This window comes from Myotis lucifugus, unplaced genomic scaffold, assembly GCF_000147115.1.
Source record: "Myotis lucifugus unplaced genomic scaffold, Myoluc2.0 scaffold_424, whole genome shotgun sequence".
NCBI lineage: Eukaryota > Metazoa > Chordata > Mammalia > Chiroptera > Vespertilionidae > Myotis > Myotis lucifugus.
In genome coordinates, this window is record NW_005871472.1 from 449,924 (window position 1) to 466,067 (window position 16,144).

Genomic DNA, 16,144 nt, shown 5'->3' on the forward strand with positions numbered 1-16,144 from the left:
CCCTCCCCAGGGTTCCCACTGTAGTTTGACAGTCTGTTCAATGTTGCTCTCCTCTGTATCTACCCCTGTTCCCGTGTCTTGTGTCCATTGGTTAATCTTATATGCATGCATATAAGTCCTTCAGTTGATCTCTTAATCCCCCCCCCAAACCCTCCCCAGGCTTCCCACTGTAGTTTGACAGTCTGTTCAATGTTGCTCTGCCTCTGTATCTACCCCTGTTCATCAGTCTATACTGGTCCCCTTTATCTGTCCCAACCTCACTGGAGTAGTCTCAACCTCACCAGGGCCGTCTGAGCCTCACCAGGGCCGTTACAGCCTCACCGGGGCCATCCCGACCTCACCGGGGCCGTATGCTTTTTCTTTCATTGTTTTCTTTTACTCTTGAAGTTCAAGGTTTACTTCACAGTTATCTTTGGGCATGATTTCTCTTCTCTTCTTTAGTCCTGCATTCCTAACTACCTCTGAGATATAGGTATTAACATTTAAAAAGACCTAACACTCAACATACTTCAATTTCTTTAAACAACCTTCCCAATGTATATGCTATTGTTGTGTATTTTCTTTTTAAAAAAACTAAAAAAATACATTATTGTTTTAAACAATGTGTATGTTGTGACTTACTCACTTTGTATTGTCATCATTCTTTTTTTTTCTTTTGCATTTCAATAATTATAGCTATTTTAGAACTTCCTTTAGAGAGGAATTCTTTCTATAAAGGGTCCAGTAATGGCAATTCTCTGCTATTGTTGTCTGGAAATATCTTAATTATGAAAAAATTTTTTTGCTAGACATGGGATTCTAGATTAATAGTTATTTTCTTTCAGAGAAGTTTAGGTATCATTCTGTCTCTGGCCTCCTCTGTTGCTATTGAGAAATCAGCTGATGGTCTCCTTTAAAGGTGATGTCCTTTTTTTCTGACTGCTTTTAAGATCTTTGGCTATGAGGTGTGTCTATAAATATACATTTTTAAAATCCTGCTGGGGATTTGTTGGGCTTCTTTAAACATTGAATCTACTCCATATTCTTTCTTCTCTTCTAGTATTCCAATTAGATGACTTTCTCTATCCACCATTTCCCTTAAACTCTTTCAGCCTGTCCCTATATGCAGCTATGCCAAATAATTTCTTCAGTTCTTTTTTCTTTTTTAAATATATTTTATTGATTTTTTACAGAGGAAGGGAGAGGGATAGAGAGTTAGAAACATGGATGAGGGAGAAACATCCATCAGCTGCCTCCTGCACACCCCCTACTGGGGATGTGCCCGCAACCAAGGCACATGCCCTTGACTGGAATCGAACTCGGGACCCTTCAGTCCGCAGGCCAACGCTCTATCCACTGAGCCAAACCGGTTAGGGCAATTTCTTCAGTTCTATCTCCCAATTCACTGATTCACTAATAATTATTTTTTTATTTCCCTGAATATCATCTCCTATATTGAATCCATCAATAAATTCTGTGGATGGATTCTGCCTTCAAGTCTCTCATTTATTCCTGAATACTCAACTCTGTTGCTATCAGCCTAGTTTGGGGCCTCATCTGTTTTGGTTCAGTGGCTGATGTCGACCTATGAGCCAGAAGGTCACGGTTCAATTCCTGGTCAAGGTACATGCCTGGGTTGCGGCTTGATCCCTGGCGTGGGGTATGCAGGAGGCCAATCAATGACTCTCTCATTGATGTTTCTATCTCTCTCTCCCTCTCGCTTCCTCTCTGAAATCAGTAAAAAAAAATACACACACACACACACACACACACACACACAACAAAAAAACCCTGCCTCTCGGAATTCAATAAATATTTACTAGTATTGATTTGTGTAAGAAACCAGATGTTATAAAATCAGACATAATAATGTCTTACATTTAACTGATTTATCTTAGCTTCATTGAAAACAAACTCAGAATCTTAAATGTTATTAAAATGTTTTAACTTTATTCAAGTAAGTAAATTCTTAGGAAATCCCCTCAAAAGCGATTCTGCATCAGCTCACCAAGAAAGAGAAACATTAGCTCCTTTGAATATATTATTCACTCTCTGAATCTCTAATCAAACTATAAAAAACCATCCTTCAGGATAAATGCTAACCCCTAATATCGTAAGCCTAAAGGAAAACTTACACAAATAGAAGTTCACCCCAGGGACCACTCTAGTGTTAAGAAAAAGATACTAAAAGCCTAATTTTATAAATTATTCTAATGTTGATAAACAACCAATCCAGTTAAAATAGGTTCCACAATACCAAACTTACCCAATTCACTTTAGCCATTATCTTTAAACTAAATTTCAACAATCATGACAGTGATTGTTATTTGGGGTTTATAATGCAGAACCCTCTTTCTGTATTAAAGTGCTCTTGTCTCTCTTTTTATTTCTAAATACATATAAGAAATCAAACTGAGTTTTGAACTCTCTTGAATTATTAGGAGGTTCAACTTTTTTATATATACAAATGAACTCTCTTGGCATGTAGCTTTTTGGAAAATAGGTTCTTAATTCTAAACCAAGTAAGAGAAATAAACTACTAAAAGTAAACTACTCTTAGTATTTCTCTCATAGGACAGTGTTTATCTCTCTTACCTTTCCTGTCCCGTCCTTCATCAACACATACTGGCAGACTTCCTAGGGCAATGCGGAAATCCAGACAAGAGAAGGAAGCACACTAAAATAATGGAGGACAGGCTACAGGAGATGGACAATGTCAGACATCATGTGGGAGAAAAGAAGGAATTATAGTTAGCCACTTTGTTCAAGAGAAACTAAAACTAGTTATTTCAAAGGTAGAGAGATAAGAAGAAAAAAAAGGTATTTTACTTCTTTATAGCAAGGCTCTCTTCAATAAGAAGAGAGGAAAGTTACAGTTAATTTGGAAATTTGTCTTCAGAGGAACAGAGGTAAGTTAGCAAATAGTACAAAGAGACAAAAGATAAATAAGATTCTCCAATTTAAAAATATTAATCAAGAGGCAGAATTATAAGCTTTGAGAAGAGAAAAAAAGCAAATCAGAACTATAATCTAGAAGCAGTTAAGAAAGTTGTCTTGTCTTTCTTCTCCAAGAGCACACCGACTATTAAAAGCAATAGAACCCTGTCCAGGTGGCTCAGTTGGTTAGAGCATCGTCCCATATGCTTTGAGGCTTTGGATTTGACTCCTGCTAAGGGTACATACCTAGGTTGCGGGTTCAAACCCTGGTAGGGGCTTGCACAGGAGGCAACTGACTGATGTTTCTCTTGCCCCTCCCCACCTTTCTCTCTCCAAAATCAATGAACATATCCTTGGGAGAGGATGGGAAAAAAAAAAAAGCAATAAGAATTCCAATGTTTATATATAAAAACTAGAGGCCCGATGCATGAAATTCATGCAAGAGTAGGCCTTCCTTCCCCCCCAGCTGCTGGCACCAGCTTCCCTCTGGCACCCGGAACCGGGCTTCCCTCCAGCCGCTGGCAGGCAATCAGGACACGGGCTTCCCTCGCAGCCCCGCTTCATCCGGAAGGATGTCCGGTCTAATTAGCATATTATGCTTTTATTATTATAGATGATGAGTGAGGTATATGCACTTAAGTATCCTTAATTACATGGTCTTATACTATGAAAAAACAATAATGCTGTCACATTTCACCATGAAATTCTAGAAACAAAACAAAGTAGTCCCAATAAGGAACTTTTTTACATCAGGGACACTTCTGTACATATTTGCATGATATGAAACACCTTACCTACTTCTGCCCTAATAACTCTCCCATCTCGATATCACAGTGCTTGAAATACCACCATTGGGAGACAAGACTCCTTCAGATTTAATACAGCCTTTGTAAGTTAGTACTTTCACCTCACCTGACCCCACCCAAATGCAAGATCCTAGGAAAAATTGAAGCTATTCACAATAGCAATATGGGTTTGTTTCTTTTCTTTTCTTTTTTTTTGGGGGGGTCAAGGGATAGGAAAAGGGGAAAAGAGAATATGGATCCTAAGAAAAATTATTTTACAACTTTGGATATAACCAATTGCTTTGTTAAGAAAACATTATAGGTTAAATCCTCTGTATATGTGATTTAGGTATTTATTTAAAATTAATGCTTAATTTCAACAAAAGTCAACTAAAGTCTTAAGATTTCTAAACAAGACAAATGATATTTTTGTCAAGGCTATATTTTCTGAAAAGTAAAAGGCAATTTATGTAAGAATGAATTCATTTTAAAATTTAAGTGATTCTATCCATTTTTATAATATCTGAATAATCTATCCAAATTTGTTAAATAATATACATACCTCATATTCTTTTCTGCAAACTTTGGAAATATCATTTTTTGAAGATGCCTAAATGAGACAACAAATTTCTCCATTAATTTTATTATACATTGCTATTCAGCACAGAATAAAAAAGAACAGGAAAACCTTATGCTCAAATATTTTAAAATTCCTTATATACAACAAACACATTTCATGCAATTTCTCTTAAACAAACATCAGTCCCAGAACCTATCGGATATGCTAGAACTTCACTCTAACCTTTTATGGCTTTAATCTCACATAATAACACAGTCTTTTTGTTATTTCAGAAACTAGATAACTTTGAAGGAAATGTAAATCAGAAGACTTTTTTTTTTTAGCTGAATTCCACTCTGCAGCAAATTTTCTTGTGAAGCTCTGCCAGGATATTTATATTTTGCTTCTTCTTTAACCCTTCATATTATAAGTTCTCATACTAACTTTTCCTCAGAAAAGATCCATATATAACAAAAAGGGCAATTAAAGAGGGAAAGGCTATCCCTAGAAATTAACAAGTTATTTTTATGTAATTCTCTTAACAAGTTAATGGAGATATTTTCTCTTCTACAGATGAAGAAACTGATGCTCAGAGAAATATTAAGTTTTTACATAGAAAGTATGTACTTTCTATATAAAACAAGCCATAACAAATCTGCTGAGGGCTTGTTATTAAAAGGCATGGTTATTCTTCCACATGATATCAGTCCCTATTTAGAGATGTTTTAGAGCCATGGCCTCTGGTCCCTTGTTCTATTTCCTCTATTCTATCACCTAAGCTCATGTAATTTTGAATAGGCCAGCTGAAGAGGATGGGGACTAGATCCATTATAGTTCCAATCTTCTGCAACTCAGCTTCATCCCAATGCCTGGAGGAGAACAGCAGATAGCTAGGCTGTATACTGCCCAAAGGATGTTGCAGTGGTATGTATGAAAGTGAAGGTGACACTATGTCTCACATACCCCTGTCCAGAGGACAGTAATTAGAAGAAGAAAATCAAAGAGGCTTTCCAGCTGTGGTTTCAGGTCCACCTAAACTTCCCAGTTAAGTCTACTCCCACCACTAGGAGTATGAGGAACCAGACTAGTTTTCTGACAACACTCTGAGGAGCCATACGAAAATGAACGTAATGAGGAGTAACTCTGGGGCCTAACCTGAACTGGACTAGAGATATATCAAATAAAAAAGAAGTCATAATTCACTGTAGGAGTCATGCTCACCTTAGGAGCCGAGAAGGGATATAAGAACATACTCAGGGAAAACCCAGGATGAAAGACAGAAGGGAAAATGAAAGCAAAATAAGCCAACTGTATCAACTGCTCTTACTTAGGCATAGCCCAAATTCACATGACCATTTGGAGTCATTCAGCACTGACTAAGCATGACCACAGGCAAAGTACAAAAGGCCTCAATTCCTACAATATTCATTATTTTTCTTTAATAATTTTTATTTTTCAATTACAGTTGACATGCAATAGTATATTAGTTTCAAGTATACAACACAGTGATTAGACATTTATATAACTTATGAATATTCTTTCTTTGTATGGCAGAGAGGTTGAGAAAGAATAAGAGAGGGCTCGGGGTCTTATATGCAGCAGCCATAACTGAAAAAGCAGCGAGTCTAAAAGGAAGTGGTCTCTGCAAGAAATACTAAATTTTCAGCTTTATAGGTCACCTCTCCAAAGGTATGAGGTGGCCAAGGTTCAAGACATATGCACAACTAAAACCCAAACTGCACTTCATGCTTTTCAAGAGCCTGGTTGTTCAGTATTACCTGCTTGCAAGCCTGTCGACACTCCAAGGTAATAGCCAGTTCACAGCAGCCTAAGCCAACCCAGCCGTCAGATTTCTTAAACACACCTTAAAAACAAAACGTTCAAATGTTTGGTCATAAACAGTGACAAATACAAACAGCATGTCAAATTGGTTTGTGGATACCACTAAGAATCAAAGTGTTTACAGAAAAACTAGCTCAGACAAAAGGGCCTCAAAATTAGTAAGCCTCTCCCCTCAGCCTTATTCCCAATGCTATTATCAGGTCCTTTGTTTTTTCTCTCATCTCCCTGCCCACCTTAAACCCTCTAGGTCAGTGGTTCTCAACCTTCCTAATGCCGCGACCCTTTATTACAGTTCCTCATGTTGTGGTGACCCCCAATTTCATTGTTACAAATTGAACATAATTAAAGCATAGTGATTAATCACAAAAACAATATGTAATTATATATGTGTTTTCCGATGGTCTTAGGCGACCCCTGTGAAAGGGTCGTTTGACCCCCAAAGGGGTTGTGACCCACAGGTTGAGAACCGCTGCTCTAGGTCATTCTCATTCTTGGGTAGGTAGCATCTTTAGAGGAAATACAGGTTCAGGAAAGCAAGGAGAGGCCTTCCTCACCTTTAGACTGTGAAGCAGAGGCAAAGATTCCAATTTAACTTAACAAGGAGGTACTGAATTCAAACATATTAAATACCTACAGTAGTGTGAAGCCCATGACACCATTTAAAATCAATACTTGGTAAACAGACAGGAACATCTCCTATGAGCCAGGACTAATTTTGATGGGCAAAATAACTCTTCTGGTTCAGTTTATGTACAGCAGCTAATTCTCCAACCAAATCACTGATAACAAGATGTATCATAATATCACCTTTTTATAAAATTATAAAAAAAAATTTAGTGTATTTTTAGAGCCCTTTTTGTAATCAAATGTCAATGAATGACTCATAGAATAAAATTAGGAGATATAATAATTATGAAGAGGAAAAGATTTATGCTTGTAGGGATGCTGCAAATTCCTTATATCTTTTAAAAAATGTTTTATGGCCCTGCTGGTGTTGCTCAGTGGCTGAACATTAGCCCATGAACCAGGACAAGAGGTCACAGTTTGATTCCCAGTCAGGGTACATGCTCGGGTTGCAGGTTGGATCTGGGGGCGTGCAGGAGGCAGGCAATAGATGATTCTCTCTCATCATTGATGTTTCTCTCTATATATACCTCTCCCTTCCTCTTTCTAAAAATGAATAAAATGGTATTTTAAAAAATGGTTTATGTTGCTTCCATGTAATACATGGGTCTTCAAACCCACATATACAATAAATTAGATTATTATTTACATCTGAAAAAAATGTCAGGGTTTCAAAAGCTATAAGTAGCATAGTTCTCCAAATCAAAGTAGGACTTAACACAACAAACAGAAGCATTCTGCTAAAAAACAAAACAAACAAAAGCAAAAAAGTGGCCCACAGATAAAGCTCTAAAAATATAGGGTGGGGCAAAAAAAGGTTTATAGTTGTGAGGATGCAAAATACAGCTTATTGTTGTATTATTATTTATTAATTATTGTAGTATTTTCCATACAAACAACTATAAACCTACTTTTGCCCAACCCTGTATAGTATAAACCATCCCAACTGTTACAATTGGCTAAAAATACTGACTATCATAAGCCTCTATATCCCTACATGTTTTAAGAGTAAAAAGGGCAACAGACTCTTTTCTAGCCCCATTGCCTATAGTTTCTTTTAAATCTTTGCTATTGAGAATCACTCACATTTTAGATATAATTTTGAATGGAATCACTGTAGGTCATAAATTCTGTGAACTTTTATACCATCATGCCATATATTGCTGTTTCCACATACCCAGTGGCCTCTTAGAAAATATTAAATTATTCGACAAGCATTTATATTTGCTGAGCCTCTACTATGTACAAGACACTCTATTAGATATTCTGTGGACTATGAAATAGATAAAATATATGATTTATTCCATTATAGAAATCAGTTTGGTAAAAATAATGTGTATGTGCATATATATCTATAATAATAAAAGGGTTAATATGCTAATTAGACCAGGTTGCTGGTTGTCTGGTCCTCCTTCCGGACAAAGTCACAGTGGCGGGGGCTGAGGCAGAGATGGCTAGGGGCAATCAGGCTGGCAGAGGAGCAGTTAGGGGTGATCAGGCTGGCAGGGGAGGGCAGTTAGGGGTGAACAGGCTGGCAGGGGAGGGCAGTTAGGGGCAATCAGGCTGGCAGGGAAAGGCGGTTAGGAGTAATCAGCAGGCAGGCAGAGGGGTAAGGGGCGATCAGGCAGAGTGGTTAGGGGCGATCAGGCAGAGTGGTTAGGGGCGATCAGGCAGGCAGGCGAGCGGTTAGGAGCCAGCAGTCCTGGATTGCGAGAGGATGTCCAACAGCCCACAGGGACCAGGCCTTAACCGGCAGTCAGACATTCCCTGAGGGGTCCCGGATTGGAGAGGGTGCAGGCTGGGCTGAGGGAACCCTCCCCCGCTTGCACAAATTTCATGCACCAGGCTTCTAGTATATAAATAAAATTCCAGGACATTCGAGGGATAATTAGGAAGACAGGTAAGAATGTGGGCAATGCCAGGAAGACAAATGTTTGAAATGCAAATTTCACACTGTATGACAGCCTTTAAAGTTCAGAGATATGTAAGGTTTATTCCCATTTTTCAAGGCACCGGCTTTAACTAAGACTGGAAAGTAAGCTTTACCAGTAATCCTAGGAGACCATGAATGCAAGGCTAGGGAGTTTGGCTTTTATTTCAACAGAAATGGATACCCTTGAGGGATTTTTTTTGAAAGGCTGGGGAGGACAGCTGTGATATGTTGAAATACTGGTACCCATTACAAGTTTTTTACAATATTCTATCCCAAGAATGTAATAAGAAAGGCTTGCCCAGCCGATGTGGCTCAATGGTTGAGCTTCGATCTATGAACCAGGAGATCCCTGGTTTAATTCCCAGTCAGGGTATGTGCCCAGTTGTGGACTCGATCCCAGTGTGGAGCCTGCAAGAGGCAAGCCAATCAATGATTCTCTCTCATCGTCGATGTTTCTATCTCTCTCTCTCTCCTTCCTCTCTGAAATGAATAAAAATACATTATATATATAAAAAAGGCTTGAACTAGGAGTAGTGAAGACAGATGCAATATTTTATAAGCGGAAAGTCAAAGGAGTTAGGAAGAAAAAGCAGCCAAAGATAACTTGATCTCCAATAGTATCATTCACAAGAGTGACAATCATAAAATGAGTTTGGTTTTGGATTTGCACTTCAGATACCACTTAGATGCAGTGATCCAGGTAGAGATGTCTAGAAGTCACAAACAATTGACTAGGGCCTTAACTGGTTTGGCTCAGTGGATAGAGCATCAATCAGCCTGCGGACTGAAGGGTCCCAGGTTCGATTCCGGTTAAGGGCATGTATCTTGGTTGTGGGCACATCCCCAGCAGGGGGTGTGCAGGAGGCAGCTGACTGATGTTTCTCTCTATTGATGTTTCTAACTCTCTATCCCTCTCCCTTCCTCTCTGTAAAAAATCAATAAAATATATTTAAAAACCAAAAAAAACCCCCAATTGACTAGGATTTGAAAGTTACCTTCCCAGAGCTGATTAGTTAGCAGAGTGAGTGTGGAGAAAGAATGGAAGAGGATTGTACTCAGGAATAACCACCGTCCTGGGGCAGTGGTTGGCAGTGGGAAGTGGGGGATGTTAAGAGGAAAAAGGTAAGAAAGGGCAAGGTACAGCCACAAGGAGGTAAGTGGTCAATATCATCAAATGTCACAGAGAAATCAAAGAGAGTAAGTACTGAGAAAAAGCTGTAAGATTTACAAACTAAGATCCTGGTGAAGTGGAGACAAGAATACAGTTAACACATTAAGCGCCCTGTCAGTCACCGGTGACTGACATTATACTTTCCGTCCAGAAGACAAAACAGGCTGGGCACTTAACATGTTAAGTATTGAGTAAATGAGGATAAAGTATACATTTGAAAATTTGAGTGCCTATGGAAAAGAGAGGATAGAAACTCAAGGGCATACATTAAGTTATAGGGCTATGACACAGATTTTACAATCACAGTAAGTTTTTAAAAATAAAAGTGCTAAATGTTACACTTCTATTACTTACCTGGCAAAGATGAATTCATACAACTCCAAATTTCAACCTAAAATTGTAATCACCAAAAGGCTTTTATGTAGATAATCAGTTCCTAAATACAACACTTAATCTCTACAGAAATTATGTACAGTTGTTTTTATTATGTTTGTGTCTATAACAGTCAATGTTCTAGTACTATATGAGTATCAACCAGCTATATTTATGGGGGGAAAATCAAACAAATGCAAAATATTGCTTGCTCTTTTCCCATCTTCCCGTCTAAGAGCACTGAAGATTAGTCTGGTTACTCAAGCTGCTTACTGGAATCACTGTTTCTAAGTACAAAGACAAAAGTATAGAGTGACTGAAGGAAAATGAATCACTCAGAATTGTGTGATCTCCATCTGCCCCCCCCCCCCCTCACATAACCCAAGCTACTGTATCGTATCTAAAGAGACTCACTCATAGCAAGCTCAGATTTTTTTAGCTTGGTTTATGAGCACCTCAAACACTGAGGACGATGACCCAAACATTAGAGACATTTTAAGTTACATGATTCAGACAGGCAAGCAATACATCTACTGTATACCAGGAAATGGGAAGACAGGAATAATGAAAAATCATACATTTTCCCTTATCACAAATACAACTTTTCAAAGTCAAAGTAAATATAAAATTTAGTTAATATAGTTTTCATAAAATTGTCAAAATATAATAAGTACAATTCCAAATTCCAGATAAACTATTATAATGAAATTTAAAGACTACATTTGTATTTAATATTATTTTTTCCTATGTCAGAGAATAAACAATAAAAATGAAAGATATTTTATCTAGCAATTTATGTGAAGATCTTTTTAAAGTACCTAGATAAATGTAACATTTTACTTTGACCACAAACCTCCTTCACATTGAAAATTTTGCTAAATCTAAAGGGAACTCATTAGATGACTTCATTTAGACAAAACCTTCCATAGTTAAGTTAAACAAGACCTACCATTGTTTCGGGGCAATAATCTGGGGCTCGCTGCAACAGATGTTTTAGTCGGGATTCACTTTTTGAGGAGAATATCTATTTGACAAAAGAAAAAAGTTTTTGTGGCATTTTTTCATAAGAAATAAAAAGAGGTAAAATGTATTATCTTCTGAATTTATCAGTTGTCTAGAATATCTTCCTCTTATAAATGGAAACCTTTGAAAGGATCTACATTAAAATGACATTTTTAAAAAGGTTGGTTAATCTGGCAAATAATCAAGAAAATGCAAATATAGCAAGTCTCTAGACCCTATTTCCTAATGACCAAAAATAGAGAAATCCAGGCTACCAAACTGTAGCCTGGGAGAAAAAAAAAAAAAAAGAGAGAGAGAGAGAAGAAAAAAACCCCAGTAAATTTATCCTAAACTGTTCTACAAAACTGCTTAAGTCAACTGACCACAATAAAAAAATACACTATGTTATACATTGATATTGGTGAAGAATAAATTTGTGAATAGCATTATGGCATAAACTTCTCTGCAAAGTGCCATAAAATAGAAACAAAACTGTTTTTTAATATAGATGCTGAGGAGCTGACAGTTCACTCACAAGGCTACCTGGCTCACTTCCAAACAGAACTTTAGTTAATGAAATTAACTATTTGATGTCTCAGTAAATTATAAATCTTCATGTATATCAGACAGACCTTCATGGTTAGTTAAAGCTATAAAATCCATAAATGCTAAGGACAGTGAAAAAAGATTTATCTACAGTTAGTTTTAGTAGCCTTTTCCTTCCAAACTACCAACAATCTATCTATATATCTATCTATCTATCTATCTATCTATCTATCTATCTATCTATCTATCTATCTAAAAGGCTAATATGCTAAGTGTCCATCCAACCAGTCACTATGACGTGCACTGACCACCAGGGGCAGATGCTCAACACAGGAGCTGCTGTGATGTGCACTGGCCATTTACAGAGAAACAGCACCGCAGACCTGGCGCCCACAAAGCAACACTCGGCTTCCCCCAAGTGGGACACAGGCCCTGCTACCACCCCGAGCGACAGCCCATCAAATTGCAGCTGATGCTGCCGAGATCCCATGGTGCAAAATGGGGCCCACAGCCCAGCCCAGCCGGAAACAGTGGCTGTGGGCACCGGGTAATGATGTCATGTAGCAACGCCTGGCTTCCTCTCCCTAGCAACTAGCCTCCTTGGAGTTTCTTCAGCCCAGGAATACGACTTGCTTTATAACCAGGTGGAAACATTTACACTTTAACCAAATGTCTGTGAAGTGTTTTCTCATGCCTCATCTCATTTGATCCTCACAGAAGTCCTGGAGTAGGTAGATAGGAGACTCGGTGGAATCCTATTTTCTTTTCATTAGCCAGAAAATGGAGATTTAGAAAGCTTAGAAACTTGACCCGACTGAAAAGAAGAAATGGTGGACCTTGAAAATGACTTCAGGTTTTCTCACTGAGTCAAACACTGCTGAAGTTAAATATTTTACCCTTTGTTCTCCCTGTGTGATCTACAATAATAATCTGCTTCGTGTTGATATTTACTGCTGTGTTGCTGATCATTACCTAAAAGAGAAGTTGGGGTGCTTCATTGGGCTGGAAAAAGTTAAGCTAAATCAGAACGCAGGTCTAATTAAGCAAGTTTATTTTATATCTATAAAAGGATAAGTTGATTTGTGCATGAGCGATACATATAAAGCTTTTGCGGGCGTCATTCGCACAAGTGTGTTTCGATCTGTCATTGTCAATCGTGAATTTGGTTGACGCTTCTATTATAGAGAAAGGGCGAATAGTGATATTAAAATATTTCTTCTAATTAATTTCCTTTCAATGTGCATGAATTCATGCACTGGGCCACTAGTAATTAATAAGTGAAGAGACCTAGAATATCGCCATTTTGCAACCCCTAGTGACTTAATGCATTTAGGCGATTATCAATGATGACTGATAATATTATAAAAAGAGACAACCAGATACAATACTATTTATGAGGAAGACTTAAACAAAACCTAACGTGAATCTGGTCAAGTCTCTGGATGTGTTTCATAAGGTAGCTGATAGCCATGTGTGGTTATTTAAATTTAAACTAAAATCATTACAACTAAATAAAATTAAAAATTCAGTCCCTCAGTCTCTTTAATCATATTTCAAGTGTTCACTTGGCACACGTGGCTAGAGGCTACTGAACTGGATCACAGATATAGAATATTTTCATTACTGTATAAATTTCTATTGAACAGCTCTGCTTTAAACCTACCTACTAATTGCTAAGAAATAAAGAGAAAAGAGAAACACATTAAAACCATGGGGATGTGAACAACATGATTCAGACCGTGGGAAACACCACAGAATAAATTACCAGATTTGTTCATCAAATTGTAAGAAGAAACCCATATATCAAAAGAAAAGATATATATAACCAAAAGATATATAACCAATATATTTCTTGGATTCTGATCCAAATTAAAAATAAACTTATCCTATATAATAAAGATGTAATATGCAAATGGTCGTTATGCAAGGAAGCGTAACAACCAACCGTGTAATGACCAGAACACAGATCAGCAGGAGGGTGGGGCAGTGAGCTACAAGTGGGCAGTGGAGTGCTACAGGAAGGGGCAGGGCAGCAAGCTATGAAGGGGAGGCAGAGGGAGATATAGGAGGGCGGGGCAGCAGGCAGAGAGCTACAGGAGGGCAGCAGCAAGCTACTGGCTACAAGCGGGTGGCTACAGGAGGGGGCAGGGCAGCAAGCTATGAGGGGGAGAAGGAGTGTGGGAAGCTACAGGAGGGCAGGGTAGCGAGTGGAGAGCTACTGGAGGGTGGCAGCGAGCTACTGGCAAGCTACTGGCGCACGGATTCGTGTGCGGGGCTACTAGTGAAACAATAAATTTGAAAAATAATTAGATATTTGAATATTACATTGTAAAAGAAGTGATAATGATGTTTTTATTTTTAGACTACTTTAATGAGTATTTATATAAATTGAAAATTTATAGATCAAATTATATGACAACTGGGATTTGTTTCAATATAAACTTGTCTCAATATAATTGAGGGTGGAGGAGTGGATGGGTGTATAAATGAAACACAACTAGCCTTGACTTAATAATGCTAAAGCTGAATATGGGAGTTTGGTGTGTGTGTGTGTGTGTGTGTGTGTATAAAATTTTTTATTGATTTTAGAGAGGAAGGGAGAGGGAGAGAGAGATAGAAACATCAACTATGAGAATCGTTGATCAGCTGCCTCCTGCATGTCCCACACTGGGAATTGAGCCCACAACCCCGGCAGGTGCCATGACATGACCTCCTGGTTCATAGGTCGACACTCAACCACTGAGCCACACCAGCTTGGGGGGGGGTTATTATATTTTTATTTACCTTTGTGTGTGTGTGTGTGTGTGTGTGTGTGTGTGTGTGTGTATCTATATATATATATATATATATATATATATATATATATGATAATTCCCATGATAAAAAGATAAAAAAGTAGAAAAGGAAAATAAATGGAAAAGGAAAGACAATGAAAGGCAAGAAGAATAAAAACAGGTAGAAAGAAAGAAGTAAGCATATGACATTGGTAGTGGAATGGGAAGAAGTACAGAGAAAGCTATGCTTTCACTCATCCTCTTTTGCCTCAACTTTATCTCCTCACAAAAAAGAAACAAATAAACAAGCAAACAAAGCAAAGAACCTACAATACTTGAAACAGTTTAGAACAGCAGAAAGAACAATGTACTGAGCGACCTACTTGGCCTCAACCTGGTGGCTAAGAGCATGGACTTGGTAATCAAACACTTGGGTTTGAGTCCCTGGTCCTCTAGTTATTTCCTTAGAGACCTTGGCAAGTAATTGAACTTTGCCATACCTCAGTTTCCTCATCTATAAAATGCAGACAATAATATTATCTCCTTCAAGGACTTAGTGTTAGCATTAAATGAAATAATGCATGTAAAGAACCTGGTACACAGGAAAAAATATTTTTTAAAAAATGTGTTCCGCCCTAACCGGTTTGGCTCAGCGGATAGAGCGTCGGCCTGCGGACTCAAGGGTCCCAGGTTCGATTCCGGTCAAGGGCATGTACCTTGGTTGCGGGCACATCCCCAGTAGGGGACGTGCAAGAGGCAGCTGATTGATGTTTCTCTCTCATTGATGTTTCTAACTCTCTATCCCTCTCCACTCCTCTCTGTAAAAAATCAATAAAATATATTTTTTTAAAAAAAGAAAAAAAATGTGTTCCCTGGGTTTCAGTTTTTTGAATATCTAACAAACAAAATTAAGAAGTTAGACAATCGTCCTAGCCAGTGTGGCTCAGTTGGTTGAAGCGTTGTCCTACCCATTGAAAGGGGGCGGATTCGATTCCTGGTCAGGGCACATACCCAGATTGTGGGTTTGATCCCTGGTTGACAACTGATGGGTGTTTCTCTCTCTCCCTTCCACTCTCTAAAATCAATAAAAAACATATTCTTTGGTGAGGATTAATAAAATAAAAAAAAGTTAGATAATCTATCAGGTCACTCTGCCTCCAAAATTATAATTCTATAAAGTAGATTAAATTAACTAAGAAAGATAGTTATTAGGAATATCAATAACTGAGATAACTTATTAGAAATGTAAATAACTAATAATATTAGGAATATAAATAAGTTAAATAACTAATTTAGCTTACAGAGGCAGCAAGTACATTTTTAGATAAGAAAGACTTGAACAGAAGCAGTTACTTTTCTCACTAAACTGATAATCACACGTAAGAAAGATGCATACTTACCCAGTATATCAGAATATGTACTATGTTACACAAATAATCTAAGAGCAAAAAACTTAATAACCAAAACTGTAGCCCATTCAAGGCAGAAATAATCAGATCGCAGAGCTTACACTCCTGATCTTGAGAGGTTTTTAACTCATACTTATCTCTTCTTTCTGTCATAACTCATTTAGTTTTGTCTTCAAACAAGCAAAGACTCTCTTTTTGAAACAAATCTTAA

The 16,144-nt window shown here is 37.8% G+C and overlaps 1 protein-coding gene across 3 annotated transcripts in view; it reads right to left on the reverse strand.

Moving 5' to 3' along the window:
* The window catches only part of RECK (reversion inducing cysteine rich protein with kazal motifs), a 64,210-nt gene that overhangs the window by 34,207 nt on the left and 13,859 nt on the right, over positions 1–16,144 (reverse strand). For 2 of the 3 annotated variants that reach the window (XM_014468060.2, XM_006102697.3), the window contains exons 3-6: positions 11,152–11,226; positions 10,185–10,221; positions 6,039–6,124; positions 4,264–4,311 (exon numbers count right to left, since the gene is read on the reverse strand). In XM_014468060.2, the coding sequence (XP_014323546.1) occupies positions 4,264–4,311; positions 6,039–6,124; positions 10,185–10,221; positions 11,152–11,226 (246 nt within the window). Of the gene's footprint in view, positions 1–2,574; positions 2,650–4,263; positions 4,312–6,038; positions 6,125–10,184; positions 10,222–11,151; positions 11,227–16,144 lie in introns of those variants that run through there. The other variant, XM_023744031.1, reaches the window with a different exon arrangement.